The 21,526-nt window shown below is 40.0% G+C and overlaps 2 protein-coding genes across 2 annotated transcripts in view; one reads left to right on the top strand and one right to left on the bottom strand.

Annotated features, from left to right (window-relative positions):
* LOC5576949 (acyl-CoA synthetase family member 4 homolog) overlaps nucleotides 1–21,526 on the bottom strand; it is a 388,950-nt gene that overhangs the window by 3,761 nt on the left and 363,663 nt on the right. The window lies entirely within an intron of this gene.
* Nucleotides 1–21,526, top strand: part of LOC110676534 (fibrillin-1-like) — a 227,311-nt gene that overhangs the window by 16,147 nt on the left and 189,638 nt on the right. The window contains exon 2 of the mRNA XM_021844805.1: nucleotides 7,986–8,041. Coding sequence (XP_021700497.1) covers nucleotides 7,986–8,041 — 56 coding nt within the window. The remainder of the gene's footprint in view (nucleotides 1–7,985; nucleotides 8,042–21,526) is intronic.

The raw sequence follows: 21,526 nt of genomic DNA, 5'->3' as shown, positions 1-21,526 counted from the left end.
TCTGGCAGTTAAGTTTTGCAATCTTGATTAACTTTTCACCTTCTACAACAATAGGGCAATGATTTGTATTGCAAATTGCTGCACTTAATAATCGAAGTCATTTATATTGTTGAAAAATTTCAAAATATAGCGGTTGAATAGCATCACGCGCATGCATTGCAATTGCCTAATTTATTTTACTATGCCAAAAAAAACTTACTTAAATTCATCAATTCGATTTTTTGTCAGAAAATATCTTCTCAAAGAGTATTTTGAAATTCACAAAACCCCCCCTAGAGCCAAATCCTGGTTGCGCTACTGATACAGCCCATAAAAATCACGCATATCAGCCCATTCAAAATGTTAACATTAGCAGTGAACATATTTTCATGAACATTTCTTTGCTGTTTTTTTCAAATCACGATGATTAGGTATCAATTAATGAACAATTGATTATTTAGCTTTAGAAGGAAAATAACCGTCATCGTTTAACTAATTTTAAACACCATTTTTCGCTTAATGTTGCAGCAATGTTCATGAGAATCTATCATTGCACTGCATTTGCTTTTTGATTTCTGTGAAATGGTCTTCACTAAAATTTCTTCAAATAAGAACGAATAAAGTTGTTAATTTTTTATGTTTGCATGAATAGGTTGTTAAGCTATAAGTATAAATAAAGCAAATCCACGTAGAAGTTATGTTCTAGGTGTTTAGAACAACAGAGGCTGAATGATTTCTACGTTTATGAATTTCAACGGCCATGAATTCAGTCATTTTTTTACGAACGAGTTGCCATTATACACCGTAACAAAAATAACATTTTTGCATGTCTTAAAGATCAAAATATGTGTTTGTAATAAATTAAGGGTTTGATTGGTTTGCATTGGTTTTGTGTTCTGTAACTTGACACCTCCCTAACTCGATGGTCCTTTCAATATCGAGTAAGGGAGAGTTGACTGTAGTTTAAAAGGCTTAATATATATACCATTGCAATGCTACTGATATGCGGTTATGAACAGTTTATATCTGGATCAGAGGCGCATCCACGTTCGAAACCATGGGTAGGACAAACGTTAGCAAATATTTTGTATACAGTTAAGCTAAGATAAATTTTAACTCGGGACTGGAAATTGAAAGTTACTATATTTGGGGGATCATACAAAGAGGTGTAAGTGACAATTTGGACGGTTTTGGGTTGAGTTGAGGAAATTCTACTATTTTCAAGCGTTCAAGTAATATTTTCACGATTTTTTCACTCAACAGAATAAATAACATAATTCTTTAAAGACTAGCTTGTTTTTCAACTTTCATAAAATGTGTACATAATGAAAAATTTCTGAAAAAATTCAAAGTAGATTTTGTCAAAACTAGATTTTAATCGCTGACATCCATTTGCTAAGAACCTCCTCATTTTCATACCAGTCGTTACCACAAGGCTATGATTTTTTTTTTCGTCGTTACATGGCATGACCTTAAAAATAAGAAAAAAAGAAACCTCCAGAAAAAAGACACCAAAAAGATAGGACACCTCGAGTTTATTTCTGATGATCTCGTTTTTTCTTGTTCAATAGTGGGTAGGACAATCCTTTGACTGTCATACCCAGGCATGTTTGTGCGTAGTACATGTCCTACCAGTCCTACCCACTTCCCGCGCCACTGATCTGGATATATGTTCTAAAGTTTCTAAAGTATTCGTTGTTAATTGGAGGGTGCACTTACAAGATGTTTGATCAAATTCTTCTAAAATTTGCTGAAAAAAAGCGCAAGCAATTTTGGCCTCGTGATAGAACCAATTCTAGAAAAAAACCATCCGTTTTTTTACAAAAGTTGAGTGTCATTTTTCAAGAAATTTCTGCTTCCATAACATTCTGGCGTAGCTTTGCCAGACTTTAAAGGTTTCAGAAATAATATCTCCTAGAACATTTGAAAAATTGTTACTACACTCAACTCCGGTATTCGCAAAGAGTTCTATACTATTAGGCCAGACGTTGTTGAACCGGGTTTGGTTAGACCTGATGCCACTGGGCCAAATAACATTTAACCGAACACCAATAAGCCTACAAAAATTTCAGGAGTCTTTAGGCAGAAAGTGTTGCTAGTCTAGATGTGTTGAAACACTAAGAATGGCGTAAAGCCGCAAGGGTCGTTAGGCCGAAAAGGACATTGAGTCATAACAATTGTGACATTGGAATAATTCAATGTCAATGACAATGAAAGACAGGAAATCATTTCATGTAAAATTAATATATGCACATAACGGGAATGCATAAAAACAATAGTAAATTTATGTGAATTGTTAGAATTCATGCTGAATAACGCGACGTGCAGTAAAAATTTACATGATTCAGATGTAATTTTACGTGATGTGTGGCGATAAATCTGGCATTCCCTTTATGTGCATGATGTTAATATGATTTTTCTCCCTATGAAAAGAACCGTTGAGTCATAATATTAGAGAGTTTTAAAACTAAGAGGGTTTATTTGGCCAAAAGAGGAATTACACAAAAAGAATAATCCATATTAATTTCAGCGTAAAATGATGCACATAAAGAGAATGTCAGATTTGTCATAAATTTACATTACACATCGTGTAAAAATACATCAACATCGTGTATATTTACGCTACACATCGCTTTAAGCAACATGGACATTAATCGATTACGCTACAATATGCATAAATTTTACATTATGTGGATGTAATTTCACACGATTTGTAATGTAAATTTGCGACAAATCTGACATACCCTTCATGTGCATAATTTTACATGGACTTTTCTTTCTGTATAGATACCTATATGGCACAGCTAAAGATCATCATTGTTTCGAATATATTTGTCGTAAATGTCAGTTTATTTTCATGCACATATTTGATTCACCAAAATAAATGTAAATTTCAGGGGACGGGCCTGGTGTAGTGATTAGAGCTTACGCCGAGGACCTGGGATCGAATCCCTTCCCCGAGATAGTCACTTATGGCGTAAAGGTTATAGTAACGACTTCATTCGGAAGAGAAGTAAAACCGTATTTGATATATGTTGCCGAAACCACTGGGTAGTTTTCAAACCCGTTGAAGTGAGTTCCTGAGTACGCCCTTCCCTTTAATTGTCTGTCATGCGTTGACAGCTTTGGAGAAACGTCACTTGAAAGATCGGTTCATGCACGTTCAAAAACAAGTATTCGAACAAAAGAAGTACAAGCTAAAAGGTCGATTATCTAAAGCTAAAGCTAATTCTAAAATTAAATAATTAAATTCTTATCCCAATTGAAATTTTGTACAACTTGTGCACTAGCCAGGTAGATATTAATATCATATTATAAATACACTACTCTAAACTTATTAACTATTATATCACAGATTGAATTCAGTACGGAGAAAATAGTGAGGACAAATATAATTTAAAATTGATAAAGAACACTAAATGTAAGTAACACTTAAACAACTATGAATTTGCCTAAAACTAACATGCGAAATAAAATTGTAGCTTGAAGCTGTTTCTAACGGACTCGCTATCAGGATTGTTCATTCCCGCCCGACTTGAAAGTTCTTCCCAACAATATATATATTTTTGTGAGTGCTTCCAAAGTAATAGTTTTACACAACAATTAATATACAGTTAACTCTCGCTTACTCGATATTCCGTATCTCGATATCGAGTTAGAGAACCATAGTAAAAGTTAGTTTTCATGGCTAACTCGATGGTCCCTAGGATCGCAGTTGCACCGGTTTTGTGTTCTGTAACCTCGATACCTCCCTAACTCAATGGTCCCTTCAATATCGCGTTAGAGAGAGTTGACTGTATTAAATTTACTGATCTTTCAACATATGAAATGCGAGAAATTGAGAAATGCGAAATGAGGTATTTCCAACCAATTTCTATTCGAATATGCTCGACTTAATCTCCTGTCGTCATTTTTTTTATGCTTTCTTATGCAATAGGGTGCAAAAATTCTATCCTAATTTTAACACCAAACACTTAAGTTTAGGCTAGAAACACATGTTAACTCTATATTTAAATGTTTTTCGTTGATTGAAGTTGAAAAATAAGTTTGTCCAATAGTTATTTTGTCACACAATTTGGTTTAAACTCAAGTTTTTGGTGTATTTTGTTTTCCGTTTCCCTCCCAAAATGAAATAAAGAAGCAACCCCAATGTTAAAAGGTTTAACCCCAGTGGCGTTTTTGTCAATATAGTAAACGTCAAACATGATCGAAAGTGTCAAGTTTCAAAAGAGGACCCATTTTTTTAAATTAAAGTTTAAATATGATAAAGCCACTATTTGAGTAGGAAAAGTTGCCAAAGTGGTAGCAAGAACACGCTCTATCGTGTTATTCAATTAAAACAAGATTTTATCAAACATTTCTGGACCCTATTGAAGAAATTTTAGCTATATGTCCTTTAAACAAAATGTCAATTTTCCCAAATTTCATTTGATAAATTGTCATAGATTCGTGTGGTGGAAAAAGGTTTACAGAAACGATACGATGCACATAAAAATTTTACAACAAGCGTTACGAAAAGGAGATGGGATCAACATGATAACTATTTTACGTACTTGAACTCTCTGAGATTCACAATTAAGAGAATAAAAAAAAACTTTGGTTTCTGACTCAGTTTTTAAAAAAGCCAATTGAGGCCTAACTTTTTGAATTAACACTAAAATACTCAAATCTATTTTTTTTATTCTTTTCATCAGAATGATTAACTATCGCGTTAATTATTTATCAAACCATATTACTTTTAGCGTTTGTCGATAACAAGTTCTTTTCAAGAATTCCTTAAATTATCTGAGTCGTTTGAAAATCTCGGTATGTAAATATTCTGTAGTTAGAATTCTGGGATTAATTTGAGTTCATTATATATTTACTAACTGTCACAATTTTTTTTTTAGGTGTGAAAATTCACCTAAACTTTACGAATCCATTTTTCTCAACTTCGATCATTATAGCACGATTTTCCTTACGCCTGATACATAGGCAGTTTGCTAACCAATAGCAAGCCTCTCTGACATACAATTACCTTACTCCTACACCTTCCCGCGTGACCTGGCATAGATACAGGGGTATATCCGGTCTACTGTGGACCAGTTTTAAATGCAACATCAATTACTCCCACTTCCCCTCATTGTTCTGTAGTCTGACGTGGAAAGCGTCAATGTTGATTTTAAATAGAAGATCATCAGGAGTTATACACTGAGAGTCTCTGTTAGTCTCAAGCAGTCAGTTGGTTCCTTGTGTAAGTGCAGCTGATCTGGCGATTCTGGAGTAGCAACCACGGGCGGCCAATCAAGCTTAAGCCATAAAAAAATCTCTAACACTATAGTCTTAACTCAAATACATTATTCAAGCCCTCCATTGATGGTTTGAAATAAGCTTAATGAACAATTACATCAAATTACATGCTCTAGATCTACATTTTAAACATTTTTCTGCTTTAAAAAAGAATCTCATTTCCGATAACTGGATCATTGCTTTCTTTTTCAAATTTCACCAAGGTTTAAATGACGTCAAAGGTGTTTTACAATAACATATCTTATTTTTTGCTAACACATTCGAAACACAATATGAGAAATGAATTCAACCGTTCTTCTTGATTTCACTTTTTAATTAGAACCAAATGTGCTAAGCCGCCCATACTTTTTACTCACTGCACTACACTACTATTATATGCCCAATTGACTTAAAATGAAATAATTGCGAGTAGTATCCATTCAGCACTCGGTTGCGAACTGCTGTTCCATCTATCGCTCACGTGTTTGAGAGTTTGCAGCATTGCAGCATCATACTCATCAGCGGCAGCGGTATAGCAGCAACAACAACAGCTGTCCATTATGCAAAAAATCGAAATGATCTAAAATAATGATAACTCGCTCGAACCGCCTATTCGATTGGCCGTTGCTGTTCACGGGCATCTGTGGCGGTGGTTGGCGCAGTGCGATTTTTCATCTTTAGTGTGACCCGAGCAAGAAGGAATAGCTCGCGCTCATCTATGCATACTATATTTGATATCATACCATAATTAGGTATTGTTCATAAGTTCTGGTAAAGTGCACCTTTAATTTGGTATTATTATGAGCCTTCCTTAGCCAAGTGGTTAGAGTCCGCGGCTACAAAGCAAAGCCATGCTGCAGGTGTCTGGGTTCGATCCCCGATCGGTCCAGGATCTTTTCGTAATGAAAATTTCCTTGACATCCCTGGGCACAGAGTATTATCGTATCTGTCGCACGATATACGAATGCGAAAATGTCAACCTTGGCAAAGAAAGCTCTCAGTTATTAAGTGTGGAAGTGCCCATAAGAACACTAAGCTGAGAAACAAGCTCTGTCCCAGTTAAGACGTAGTTCCGTAATACTAAAATGAAGAATATGGCATTCAAATATTGTTTAAAAATACCTAATTGAGGCATTTGCAAACTATTGAGGACTGCTTGAGGTGTTGAACTACTTTGAAAATTTTTTCTTCTGTATAATAATTCACCATAATAACTAAATACCTAAATAATGGGTATACCTAAATAATGGGTATTGTAATACTTGTTGCAATTATCAGTTTGATGTTCGTATAATATGCATGACATATTATTTGAGGTATTTCACCTCATATGCAGAGCTCTTTCATATCTTATCCAGGTGTTAAGTGTTGAAAATTATCTGGTATGGAATATCCCGCTTGATATTCAGCATCAATTTTCTTCTGCTCGGGTAGTTGCAGTGTGACCGAATTCAGAGTCATTCCCCCTGTCGATTGCTCGCTGGACATCTTTCTTTCGTGCCAACCTAATAGAACAGTCACGCAGAGAGGAAATGTAGGACTTTTCCCATGCAAAACTAACGTGTAGCCGAGAGGTAGAAGCTTCCGTGTGCAACACCCCGTTCTCTATGTGGGGGAAGGGAGATGTGTGGAGAAACGACAACACGCCACACATGTTACACACTTTTCCACGGCCAACAAACCTCAACCTCGGCCCACTCGGAGGAGATAGCATCGATCGAGGTCGTCGGATTGGCGGGACGTGTGAGCAATCTATACGACAAGCAGGCAAGCAAGCAGTGCTCAGCTGAGTGTATAACAGTAAAAATTGCGAAGCAACTAGTCAGACAGTGCACTAAGGGGTATTTCGACAATCTAGATGGCAAATTCGAAACCGTGATTATAGACGATGATCTTAAACTCTTGGTCCTCCTATAAAACGTGAAGAGAAGGCAATTTCCACTCACTCGCGATCCGGCAATGAAAATTATATGACAGGATCTACAAAAATAAATTAAGGAACGTTTTACTTAATTAAGAAACAAACATTTTGAAAGTAAATTTTGTCAATCGCACTTGACTCTAGGCTCCTTAAAAATCATCTTAAGTTTGAAAAAAAATGTTAGAAGCCAATTCCGAAGAGGAAAACAAATTATTACTAACTAATTGCGAAAAAGCTCACAAACTTGCTATCCATATATGCTATGTGTCACAAAACATTATTTCTAAATCTGAGAAATTTTTTTAAAAGAATTTTGGCCAGGTTAATTCGCCGAATCCTCTCAGTGCAACGTAGTCGCAGCCCAATCACTTTGTAGGCAGCAGGTCGCTGTCTCTACGACACACGAAACGGGGAAAAACAAGCGAAAGGAACGGGAAAAATTGCGCGCCATTTTCGTTTCGCTACGCTACGCCATCATCTTTTGGCATCGCCAGCTTAGACGGGAAGCTCCGGATCTCGTGGTTTACCTTTCCGACCCATGGCTTGTGGCGATTATTTGGACTTTTTGTACCATGGAGGGAGAAAGTTAAGTCGAGCGTAAAGAGTTGTTTATTTTTTCCACAGTTCTGTTAGGAACACGTCAAGCTGGTTTTCTTCCTTCGGCGCCACGAAGAAGCATGTGTTCTATCCCGTAAAAAAAAATCGCCGAGCGCAAATATTGACCATTTCTTAAAGAAGCTGCTGGTGCACCCCAATCCCTCATCCATGTATCCATAGCTAATGTTTGTTTTCTGTTTTCTTTCTTCTCTCTTTGCAGCAAAAATGAAAATATTTTTGCCATTAGTGGTGTGGATAGTGCTGTTATTTCGGACGGTAAGTAAACAGATGGATTGTATAGCCTTCTCATGTTCACAGAGAGCCCACTTTGATGACGTTAAGCGATTCCTCCCGAAGCACGTGTTTGATTGTTCCGCACTGTTTAGTTGTTATAACAAAAAGAAGCGAAGTGCATTTCATTCAGTTGTTTGATACATTATCTGCCTCTTGAGCAGTTCGCCATTGATTGGGAAACGAAGCAGACGCCAGATAATGTGTGTGGCAAATTGTACATTGCATATGGGAGCAGAATTTTTTATGCATCTCAAATCCAAACCATGCACAGGTTCAAATGTTTCCGAGAATAGAAACGGTGTTTAATTTTCCACAATTGATTGGTTAAAATAACGGTAAAAAATCGTCCTTTATAAAATTTTTGAGAAAGGGCTAAGTTTTCATTTAGATGCAATTTTAAACATTATCCATTTCACCTTAGGAAGCAATCATTACAAAAATATTAGTGGGAAGTCTTGTGTTTGTATCACTCAGTAGTACTGGTCTATTGCTTCAGGTGGTAAAAAAAACTTCCACCTCCTGGGAACATAAGGACCCCTCATATCCAGTAGAGGATAATACCTTCACTATCATCACCCATCATGTTCAAATCTACTGAATCTCATCGAAACAGCTGAAACTTGGATTCGAACGAAAACTTCGCTTTCGTTGCTTTACCATCAAAAGTGAAACTGCTGTTCACGAAAAAAGTATAATGATGAAGCTGAAGCAGAGCATGCAAAACCACCGCCCCCAAGGCCCAAAGTCCACGTTTTTGCACACCCATTGCATGACGATGAGGCATCTTTCGCTTCCCACACTCCCTTCGGCGGTGGTGCGCGTAGTCAAACTCCGTTTTGGTCGTCGCTTTTGAAGCGTAGGTGTACCATCTATCCAACCATCCATCGCCGCTGGCTCGTAGGTGGATTTCTTAGAGATTGGATTTGCTTCTTTCGCCTGTTTGGTTCACCCTTTCTCTCTATCGAAAGATCTGACGAACCGAGAGTGAAAGTGAAACTGCAATCCGCCAGAGACAGCCAGCGACGGAAAGTGAAGCCCCGACAATGCAATCCCCTCCCCTTTCTCCCGAGTAGTGGGTGCATCCATCCGAATGCCGTCATCTAGATTATGTGCTGTCCGGAGTTATGACACGGCAGCAATCGTGCTCCAAAAGCAGATCACTGTGTGCGTTTTGTGTGACGTGATCACGGTCGATCGAGGGATCGCAACTTGGGCGGTGAGTGGAGCAATGCATGATTAATTGGTCTCGTGAGGCGCGACTTGCAACGTGAGCAGCTGCTATGCACGCACCAAGGTTGGGCGCGGATGATTAATTCAGTGTCGAGAAGCAAATCGAAGGGTGTTCTCGTGGAAAAGATTCCCATTATGATTGATGGAACTAGATAGTGTAATAGAAATGCTCAAAATAATTGGATCCCTTCAGTGTCCCCAACTGAAATAATCAAATACTTGATCAATCGATCATTTAAATAAGGGTATGTGATATGTAGGTACAGTGTCATTTCGATTTTATCACGCTCACTTTTTTTCAGAGTCTGTTATCTAGAACTTTTCTAATTATTCCAAATTGAATGCTATTATATGTACCACCATGTCAATACAAATCATCTAAATTACTAAAATTACTGAAATGTTATGAATTCACTACAGACAAAACTTCAGGCTATTTGTAGTTTGTCATTCGAATTTCAGCCAATTCTGATCAAGATATCTAGGAAGGAGGTAATTCAATGTGTCAGATTTTATCATACTGCCATGTTGAAATTCTAAGTTGAAGCTTTCAACTTCGTTTTGTTGAAGGGGTTTGGAATACAAACACAACGTTTCATGAGTATTTGGGCAGATTGCAACTAGAGTACAAAAGATTCACTGACTTACTTGATACTTTCTGGGCCACAATTCTCTACGATGCATCTTCGTCAAATGGATGAATCTTCCCCACTGGGCTTGGTCCTGGGCCAATCGCTCCCAGTCGTCCTGAACGTTGAGTTCCCTTAAGTCGGCGACCTCGTCTGGGTTCTCTGTTGAGTATTATTCTTGCTTGACGTTCTTCCGACATACGGCAATGTGACCAACCCAACGCAGCCTGACGTGTTTTATGCGCTTGACAATATCCACTTCTTTATACACTTGGTACAACTCTTGATTCATGCGACGCGGCCAGATGCCGTTTTATAATTTACCGCCGAGGGTTGTTCGCAGCACATTACGTTCAACACTTAACTCTCCAGTCGATGGTTAACGGACATATAGGACAACCGGAACGATCAGTGTATTGTATGACACGAGTTTTGTTTTCGTTTGCACGCTACGGGACTTCAGCTGGTTACAGAGCCCATAGAAAGCCCGACTCGCAGCTGCAACATGTCTTTTCATCACGAGTAACATCATTATTGCATCCCTTCTGAATGAAGCCGTCACTGTATCCTATTTGTCATAAGTGACTATCTCGAGGATAGGATTCGATCCCAGGTCCTCGACGTGAAAGGCATGTGTTCTAACCACTACACCAGGTCCGTCCCCTGAACCACTTGAAACTTTTCACCACCTATTACAATTTCACTACAACTAACTCATCCAGACCCACGTTTACCCACCAGCTATCATGTACTTTGTGTGGTTCCGGGTCTTTTGGCCGAACGCCATTTGGCCGAATGCCGCCATCGTAAGTCCGATCTTCGCTGTCTCTCTCTTGAATGGCACGAACGTCTCTTCCACTGCCCGACAGTCAATCCCAATGATGTCGATATCGTCCGCAAAGCCAAGGTGCATATGAAAAGGTATGATAATGGTACCACTTCTCTGCACACCGGCTCTCTCGATAGCACCTTCGAGCGCTATGATAAACAGCATGTTAGTAAGAGCGTCACCCTGTTTCAATGCATCTAAGATTATGAACGATGACGAAATCTCATCCACCTCCCACACACTTGATTTCGATCCATCAAGCGTTGTACGAATCAGTCTAATCAGCTTCACTGGAAAGCCATGTTCAGACATAATTTGCTACAACTCGTATCTATTCACTGAATCGTACGCTGCTTTGAAATCTACAAACAGTCTTCTAGTTTTACTCCCGGAATTTATCTAGGATTTGACTCAGGGTATACTTATGATCCGTGTTTGATCTGCCCTCTCAAAAATCAGTATGGTATTCACCGACAAAGGACTTCTTATGCGGTCTCAATCTTTTGAACAGAATTACAGACATTTGCCAAATTAAGGAGGGTTATCTCTCGGTAATTAGCGCAATACAGTCGATGCCCTTTCTAGTACCAAGGGCAAATGAGACCAACCAACCAACTAGTAGGCATTCGTTCTTCCTCGCATACCCTCGAAATTAAACGGTGAAGGAGTGTGTGCAGCTGCTCACTTCCGTGTTTGAGAAGTTCGCCTTTTCCACCAGTCTTGTTGTTCTTCAGCAAATTAATAGTTTCCTCTACCGCATCTATTGTTGGAGGTTCCACAGCATGGGCAGGTCGTCATCGATTTAGATTCTACTACCAGATCCACTCCCGTTATGTTCGTTCAACAATGACTCGAAGTAGTTTCCTTCGCGGTTATTGCACATGGCGGGAGATAGCGCTGTTTTTCTCCGCACAATATTGATTGATTCGTTAAACCGTCACATGCCGTTCTGTACCATAGCTTCTTGCGCCTGAGCAATAACTGCCTTTTCATGCTCATTTTACTTTATGTTATGGATCCGTCTTTCAGTTGTGCTTCATTGTACCACTCTCTGCTCTGACGGGTACCAGACACCAGCATCCGGCTTCTAGCCACGTTCTTCTCGTTCGTCATTCTCTGGCAGTCCATGTCAAACCAACCGTTTCTTGGTCTTCGTTGAGCAATACCAACCACAATACCTGACATCAGAAAAATGTCGGCCGTCTACTAGAACATGTCGCCAGGTATGCTTACGGATATCCTTGCGTGCAAAGTAGGTGCTACTGATGGTCATCCCTCTGGTGGCAGAGAAGGCCGGGGATGGCCTGGTGGCAGCGAAGGCTAAACGTAGGCCGTTGTCATTGGTAATGCATTAGCGTCGCCGATGACAATTTTTACGTCGTGTTTTCGACATTCTCCATAAGTCTTGTCAAGACATTCGTAAAACGGATCCTTCACGTCATCGGATTTATCGTTTGTCGGTGCATGGACGTTGATCAGGCTGTAGTTGAACTTGCCTCGACTCCTCAATAAGCAGATCCGTTCGTTGATCGGCTTCCACCTCATAACGCGCTTCATCTGCTTCCCGATCACCATGAAGCCGACTCTAGGTTCAGCTTTATCGCTACCGCTGTGGTGGATGTTATCATTGAATGCAGTGTTACCGACCACCGTTCTTAATTAAAGTTCTCCAGATCTTTACCACTGCACTTCCTGAATAGCAGCCACGCAGACACCAATTTTTCAAAATTCAGGTGCTGCCTTTCCAATCATAGTCCTTATTCCGTTGCCAGGTCGGTTAAGGCCGAAAATAACTTTCGTGTCTTCTTCTTTCTCAATTTTTCGTGGTGGGTAATGAATTTGGTATGTGACCTTACCGGGGTTGCGCTACCTACATCACGTTGATGGGGCTACCATCTTTGGTGTGGCTGACGTTATACAGCATTTCATACTCATCCGCTGGATGCCAGAACAGACGCTGAGTGAGCCGCACCTTTTGGCGCACAGACGCTTGGAACGTACCTTCTCAGTAGCTGATGTCAGAAGGACAATAGTGTCCAGACTATCAGTTAAGTACGCAACCCTTATCTAGCGGCTTTGTCATCGTTTGACCCATAGAAGCGTGAGGTAGGAACTTGTGAGGACCAGAGCTGTGTTGGTCGCTCCTTCCTGATTGTCGATTCACCGTTTTGCAGTCCATATAAATATATTCCCTATGGTGCTAGCGACGAGGCATGCTTCCCTTGGGCTGTCCTCGCGTCAGACCCCTGTTGAACTTCTACTGGAGCTCATGCGCACTTCGTTGCACTACGACGATTCGTTCTTTGCTGCTGCTGTTCGAGCTCTCCTGGTTGACCAGTTGGATGCCGAGATTGGTCCAGCGATTCCGGTTGGAGGATGGCTTCCGGTTCCGGCGCTCCGACTACTCAAGCCGGTAATACGTTACATATCACTCAGAGTAGTCCCCGGCGAAGATTTTCCCGGCGGCGGAAGATCTCCCGGACCGATGCAATCCGGGCAGATGCCGAGGCCAGTCCTGCGATTCCGGCGAAGGGAATCTTCCGGTTCACAGGTGTTCCAACGACCATTTGGCGCTGCTGCTTTGCGAATTACTCAGCTCAGGCGGTGGACTCAGCGTACTCCGACTCGACGTTGTGCAATTCCGGTTGGAGGATGACTTCCGGTTAGCAGGCGCCCCGACGACTTATCAGCAATACTACGCTACGCCCGCTCTACTCGGTCTAATCCCCGACCGATCACGACCCGGAGCTCTCTGGTCTTCACGCCATCTCCTTTGCTTCAACGGCATAATCACCGTTATTCCCCTGTTCACCGCATTCCAAGTGCATTCATGCTGGCACATGTTCTGTACGATGTTGTCCGGATTTAGGACGCTTGCGGTTTCTGGCATCATCTCGCTTCGTGTATCCCTGAATCGAGGGCAGTCGAATATAACATGCTCCAGTGTCTCCTCGATATTTGGTCATGCCGGAAAATGTGGAGACTCTGCGACCTCATAGAAACGATTGAGTGAACCACGGTGTACACAAACTCGCCAACTCGCCAGCTGCTCCCTTCCACACAGTGTACTTCACCTCGCATGCACCGGCTACTTAGATTGATATACCTTCCTTCTAGATAGCTTGATTTGAATTTCCATAAGCTAAGAAGGCCAAAAGTTTCACATTTTGTGAGCATGAGCCTGAGCAAGATTGACCACCCGCAGTTACTACTCGATTGGTGCAACAACAGCTGTACTCACACAGGGAACCAACAGATGCTACTCAGGATCAGTAGAATCTTCAATGTGTAAGAACTGGTGCTCTCATTATTATAACAAACTGAACTATAACATGCTTGTTGACTCAGTGTTGGTTGACTTTCATTCGTTTGATCTATTCTGGCCTAACCGGTTCCGCTTCCTTTGCCGCACCGCTATGATTGGGTAATGCTTTGAGAGGGCAATTTGATCTTTAAAAGAATTGCAGCAAGATCCTTTAGGCGGGAGTTGCCTATAACTTGCCTATAATATTAGAAAACGGACTAGCAGGCAACGCCCAGTAGCAGTCGGGAAATATTCCTCGCGAAACTTTTTTGGGCTGAAGCGGGATCCTAACCAATAAATTCCACCTCATTAAATTCCGCGGAATTTCGTTTCGAGTACTATTTTGACGGAATCATTCGGAATATCGCATACCCTCACATTCAGTACAAAATTGCCTCTCGAAGGTCACAAAATACCACCGGATCTGCGGCGATTATTCTGCATGAATGAACCGGTTAAATTTAGTCAACCAACGCAAACTGCATTCAACACACATTCACTAACTGCGCCAGCAGTCAGAGATCGCGGCATGGCGGCATCCAGGGTAAACCACAATCGATCCGGTTCACAGTTTTGCACTGGTATGGGTGACTGACTGGAGTGACATAACGAGCTCCTGCACCGTCCGAAATGCAGAGCAGATTCGAGTTGATTGGGCAGCGGGTAAGGCGTCGAGGAAGGGACGCACGTACCTTATATCTGAATCTAGAGGTCCCACACATGAAGAGTGAGATCAGCCAGCGCTGAGTCAGCAGCGCACGATTTGGTGAACTTTGCAACCGACGAACACACTCTCAGCGAAAGAGAAAGTGAGGTCGAGTGATGAATGAGGTCTACCCTGTTTGGAGATCGATGGCTGCTCGCTTTTTGGCAACGCTCTGAAAATGTGCATTTTGTTAAATGCCTGGCGTTGCCGAATGGGGTGACTGGGCCCCTAAATGGTGGACAAATTAAGGAGCGGCCATTATTTCTGGCGCTTGTTTTGTGACGGGCGGTATTGAAGGCTGTGTTGTACAACGTCCATAAGGGTTACGTAATCGTTTGGGTCGCGTGGTTTGAGAAATATATCAATCAAAATAGCCAAATAAGGGTGTGGGCTGTCAAATGGCTGAGTGCGACGTGACAAAAACCATGTTTGTTTTTATTGATAAATATTTGAATCGATTCAATGTTCAGCATTCTTGATTTGGGTTACAATTCGCTAAACACGGTGTAACGTCAAACAAAGTCTCGAGTGCTGCCGTGGGAGTCGTAGAGAACGCACCAGACATCGCCATCAAACACATCCTTTGGAGATGGCCCAATTTGGATTGGATTGTTCTTACTTCGCCCTTATGTCCCACACAATATATTTATATGCCAATATTGGTCAAACAACTGTTGTTCCATTTGATATACTTGGGTTTGAGGCCCCAGGTTTTATCAAAAGTTCTCCAGCATTGGCCAAAGGCCATGCAAGCTTTTTCAAGTCTGAAATCAATCTGAGGAGTCCAAGAAAGTTTGGAATCTTGAACGACTCTGTCATAAAGCCTGTTCACATTAAATTTCGGACACCCAAATAATGGCAGCAAAAAAAAGTTACTCATAATTCAACAAAACAATTGTTTATTTCAGAATAAAAGAGTTATATCTACAAAATAAACAGTTGACAAGGATGTTAATCCTTCTTTCTGTAAAATTCTCGAACTTTCTGTGGTACACCCGCCATCCGTGTCCGAAATTTATCGTGGACAGGCTTTACTTCCCCTGATCAGAGCAAAAAAATCGTAGAGGTCGAATTCCATCGCGGTTTCGTCTTTCCGTTAAAAGAACAATAGGTGTTTTATTTGAGTTAACTAAAAGGTTATATTGGCGACCTACTTGAAGAGCATTCTGCATCAGGACTAATAAAATCCTTATGCACATACCAACTATCAGAGCTAGATAGTTGTCGCAAATCCATAAGTTGGAAAACCGCTATTATCAAGTTGCCTCAATAGCGTATCTGCTACGAAATTCCACGAAACAGGGGCAAGACTCCCCCTTGGGGGCATCCACAAACACTCAATTTCCGAATCGCAGTTTGACGCAATGTCGAGAGGAGATATCGGTTTCTGAGCAGTTAATCAATCCAATTGGTAATCAGTGTAGCCAGCCCACGATTTTGTGCAGCTACCAATATGGCATCGAAAGACACGTTATCAAAGGCACCCTCAATGTCCAAGTAAACACCCAAGCAGGATTGCTTCTGAGCGAATGCTTTCTCGATATCGTATACCGTTCTGATTCAAATTCCGGACAGCTTTAAATTCCGGACACTTAACTTTGTATGGCAAAGGTTTAAATTGAAATGTTTCAAAAATTGCCGTTCAAAAGTTCCCAATTTGGATGCTCGTTTTGATATGATTTATCCATAGCAATCCATGAAAATTCATAATGCCCAACTACCTTAGACATCTCTTAAGTGGTTGCACGATTTCAATTGATGATTTGACTGTTCCATTAATGATTATCATGAGCTGTCCGCAATTCGAATCAAAGCGTCCGGAATATGAGGCAAAAGTGAGGGAGCGTCCGGAATAAGAATCATGAAAAGGCCACACGTTTTGATTTATTTAAAATTATACAAATTGCGGACGCGTATTCTTTACCCACCATCCGAAAGTTAAGGGCTTCCGACGCTCGATAACGATAAAAAATCATACAGAATGATTTATTTTGTATGGCCCAAGCAGGGTTATACTTCACTGAGGCCTTAAGTGTCCGTAATATGACTTCACTGAGGCCTTAAGTGTCCGTAATATGAATTAAAACAGTAGTGTTTATTTTACAATTCAACTTTTCCAACTTTACTTTTCACGAGCTGTCCGGAATTTGAATCAAAGCGTCCGGAATAGAAAGCAAAAGTGAGGTGGTGTCCGGAATAAAAATCATGAAGAGGGCACACATTTCTATTTATTGAAATTAATTGAAGTTGTGGAATTCAAATCTTCACCTACCATTCGAAAGGTGAGTGTCCTGATAGCATGATTACGCTTAGGAATCGTCAAGATTGATTTAATTTATATTCTTTTAAGTGGCACACACTTCAAAGAGGCCTTAAGTGTCCGTAATATGAATCAAAACGGTACAACTTTGTGTAAAAGAGTCATAGTGGACTTTCCAGATTGGTAAGCATGTTGATTCACATGAAGGGGCATGTTTGCCAAATAAACATCGCGGATGTGATGATCGACAATATGTTCCAGATATTCTAGAAGAAAATAGGTCAGAATAATTGATCTGAAACTCTTCGCTTCTTTATACGGCGCACGTCCTTCCTTCGGAATCTGTGAAACCTTAGGTTTCCACGATCGAAACATTCTCCTTGTATGCATCCGACTAGACCTATTCGAATGGAAAGCAATTACGTTTCCCGCTACCTAACAGACGCCACCATTCTCAACCAAATGACGATGTGAAGTGATACCAATTAACCGATCTTATGCAACTCAAATCACTCATATTAACGACGTCCTCATGGCTCCAAACTACAGCAATTGCAAAACTTTAAATGCTACGGTACTCCACTGTACTCGTCAATTTTCCTAACCATTCGTGACAATCGCCGCTTGTCATCTACATAATGAGATAAATTTGCGCGCATACAAAGTAGCACCCGTTCAATGGCAGCGAGGTCCACAATAAGCCCGGCCGTAACAGTTAACTGGCCCCTTAGTCCATTCCGCGTCAACAATCGACCAATTAATTGCCAACGCCCCGAAGTCATTCAATTTACGGTCCGTCCAACTGCAAAAACGGGAAGCTTTCATCATTCCCATAACCACACTGCAGTGGCCGCTAGCTAAGCCATTTCCATTCGCCATCAATGTAATGCCGTATGTATGACAAACGATTTGTGTCTTTTACGTCACCCCCCTTAGCTATTGGAGCTTTCCGAAGAAAGAAGCTGTCATAACAATTACTTTTTCCTCGGACCAATTGGGTTTCTTGCCATCCCAACGATCGAACGTGTGAAATTGGCCGCTTTTTCTAGCTTGGTTCCTCCCTCAATAGAGAAGTTCAAATTACAAAAAAAAGTTTTAAATCCCATCTTTCATATCTTCATTACAATGCTTTCGATAGAAATAACGTTCTGCGAAATGTTTAGCTTCTTCAGTGGTGATTTAAAGTCTCAAAGATGATGTAGGGTTATTTTTAAATTACTATGGAGAAATTTTGAAAAATGTTTCAAACACGATAGTATCATAATGTATTTTCTTTCTAAGGATTATATGGAAGATATGGGACATGGAATTTTCAAACATCTTTGCAATTTGAACCTCCCTAATAGTTCATCCTTCGCCGTGCGGTTAGAGGCCATGCTGAAGGTATCTGTGTTCGATTCCAGGTCGGTCCAGGTAGGTCCAGGATCCTTTTGTAATGGAAATTGTCTTGATTTCCCTGGGCATAGAGTATCATCGTATCTGCCACACGATATACGAATGCGAAAATGGCAACTTTGACAAAGAAAGCCCTCAGTTAATAACTGTGGGAATACCAAGCTGAGAAGCAGGCTCTGTCCCAGTTGAGACGTAATGCCAAGAAGAAGAAGACCTCAATAGTCCATCTTCAGCAATGTGTGCGTGAGTACTTCGACCTCGCTAATCTAATCTGTGAAAGCGCGTGTGTGAACTCTTCCACAACGTGGCCTCCACCGCTATCTCCACTCGCATCGGTGCTCTTCTTCGGCCAACCGTGAATAGACCTTTTACACAGATCGCCCCGTGCGGTGGACCGGTTTGCCCTGCGAAACTTTCTTGCTTTCTTCGCGGAATGTGCGACCACTTTCTGCGCTAGTCAAGTCGTAAGTTGGCCAGGTGTGGATTGTGACTTATTCGGCAAAGCAAAAATCTTATCTTTTGTTGGATCGTATCTCTACCAGTTTTAAAGTCACCTCTCAGTATTAGAATCAGGCTTCGCCATCAGATTCACTAGTTATACTACAATAAATCTATCACGGAATGCTTCGCTAAATTTGAATCTCATTAGAGAAAGTTCCATGGATTTCCCCAGAAATTTCTTCTTGGATGATATTTCTTTCGATACTTTTTTGAGATTCCTCACGAAGTTTCTCCAAAAACCACACCAGGGAATATGACAAAAATCGTTCGTGGGAATTCCTCGATCTTTTCCCGCAAATGCTAAACGAAAGCTATTGCAAAAAATATTCTATTTAACCTTCCATCTAAGCGAAAAAAGAAATTAAGCTGCAACGTAACGTGTCTGTGTTGTGGGGTTATATTGACCCCAAATTTAAATGGCGACTAATTCGCGAAATTTAAACGGATTCTAGATTTTTATGCAGTTTTGGAAAGTAAATTTAATTGAGTTTTATTGAAAAATATTAAAAAATGATCAATAAGGAGATGGTTTAACGCGGGAAGGGGTCATTGTGAAAGAAGGTTGGAAAAATGCGAATTTTCAAAACTTTGGACGCTAATATCTCAGAAACAGTTCTAAATAAAATTATACTTTTTTTCGGTGAAGATATGCAACAAGGAAAGGGCAACCGTATAACACATTGATTAGTAGGGAATTCCACCGCATAATGGTACTTGCAAAAATAACATGGTTTTTTGATTCTCTTAAGCTGCAGTTCTACGCATGTTTGTCCTGCAATCCATAAGATTTACATAGAACATGGGACAAGTAGGCGTAGAAGGGCAGTTAGCGCTATGACGTTCTGTAACTAGTTCTCAGGGTGGTCCTAAATTCTGATGGTTTGGAATATTGTTGTATTCAACAAAATTGCTCATTAGCCTATACGCTACATGTTTGATAAGTTCAATATTCTACAACTAGGAGGTCCTAGTGAGATAAAAATATTCAAATTGACATATCTCACGATGCAAAACAGCTAGAAAGTCGGTGTTTTCAGCAACATTGTTCGTTAGGATCAGGACTATGGACTATGGTGTTCTCTGTAAAGCTGTTTGATAGGCAGTTGAGTCTGAAAAGTTCGATTTTTGGCCACTGAAGAGAACTAAATATTTCAAAATCTTGGGTATCGAAATGCTTCTAATTTAGTTGTAGGTATATTCGACAAAAATTTTTGTTGCTTTTCAGTTGGGAATCAATAAATTTTGTGTTTCCAATTTGAGATATTTGTGGTATTTGTTTGCTTCACCATATTTTCGTAAGGCCCGATTATGGAGACACTACATATGAGCTCGATTCAACTTGATAGGGACGAGCTTACAACTTTTCCGAAAGCACCTGTCTCCAAAGTTGAGTTGAGAATTTTGAGGAAAATGGGTTTCAAATGGTTTATGGTCATTAGTGCACTATTCGGTACTGATCAGGTATGCTTACACACTTGAATTATTTTTCGGATTCCTGTAAAATCTCAACAGCTGAACAGTTCGGTGAAATAAAGTAACGGAGTACACTTTTCCTACTTAGTGCTTCAAAACTCAATTTTCACGCTATTTTTTTCATTACATTCATTTCTTGTATCTAGGTGTTCTGTGTTATTAGCAAACACTATCATTCTAATTTGGTAAAACAAATTTAAGATTTTATTAACATTTTGTTAACAACATATTACATTTCATTTGCCGTAGCAGTTCAAATTTTTTACAGGTGAGTTGATTTCACCTGCTTATAAGAGAGAAAAAAAACGCTTTGAATATACTTAATCTGACTTAGCCTAAACATATAACGCATTAATCATGGCAATAGAAGATTGTAACGATTTTTGCCTCTAATTATTAATTATTTTATTTGACATTTGTTCCAATGTTTCGACATTGGATATTCTATGTAATTCATTGGTACTATACCAGAGAAGAAGCTTCAGAATCATTTTCAAAATTTTATTTTGAATTCTCTGCAGAGCTTTTTTCCTGGTATTACAATAGCTAGTCCATATTGGTTCAGCATACAACATGGCTGGCCTGAAAATTTGTTTGAATATCAAAAGCTTGTTCTTAAGACAAAGTTTTTATTTTCTATTAATAAGGGGATAGAGACATTTTATATATTTATTACATTTCGCTTGAATGCCCTCAATGTGATTTTTGAAAGTTAAATTCTTATCTAGCATGAGCCCTAGATACTTAACTTCATCTGACCAATTTATTGGAACCCCTCTCATCGTGACAATATGTCTACTTGAAGGTTTCAAATAAAGAGCTTTTGGTTTATGTGGGAATATTATTAGTTGAGTTTTGGAAGCATTAGGAGAAATCTTCCATTTTTGCAAGTATGAAGAAAAAACATCCAAACTTTTTTGCAATCGACTACAGATGACACGCAGGGTCAATTTTCACGCTATTAAATAATAGCTCCCTGGGTTGAAGAAATCGAGTCAAGACGTCTTCAGCATTAATGGTCGATATGATATGTGTCATCTTTTGACAGTATTGATTTGGTATTTTATCTAAAAGCTGGAGGGAACAATCATGTTCTGTCATTGTCGAGCTAAAGAGTTGATGCCTTAACCAAAGTTTAGG

Source organism: Aedes aegypti, chromosome 2, assembly GCF_002204515.2.
Source record: "Aedes aegypti strain LVP_AGWG chromosome 2, AaegL5.0 Primary Assembly, whole genome shotgun sequence".
NCBI classification, from domain to species: domain Eukaryota; kingdom Metazoa; phylum Arthropoda; class Insecta; order Diptera; family Culicidae; genus Aedes; species Aedes aegypti.
Note: the sequence above shows the minus strand (reverse complement) of the source record. Positions and strands in the feature narration are given on the sequence as shown.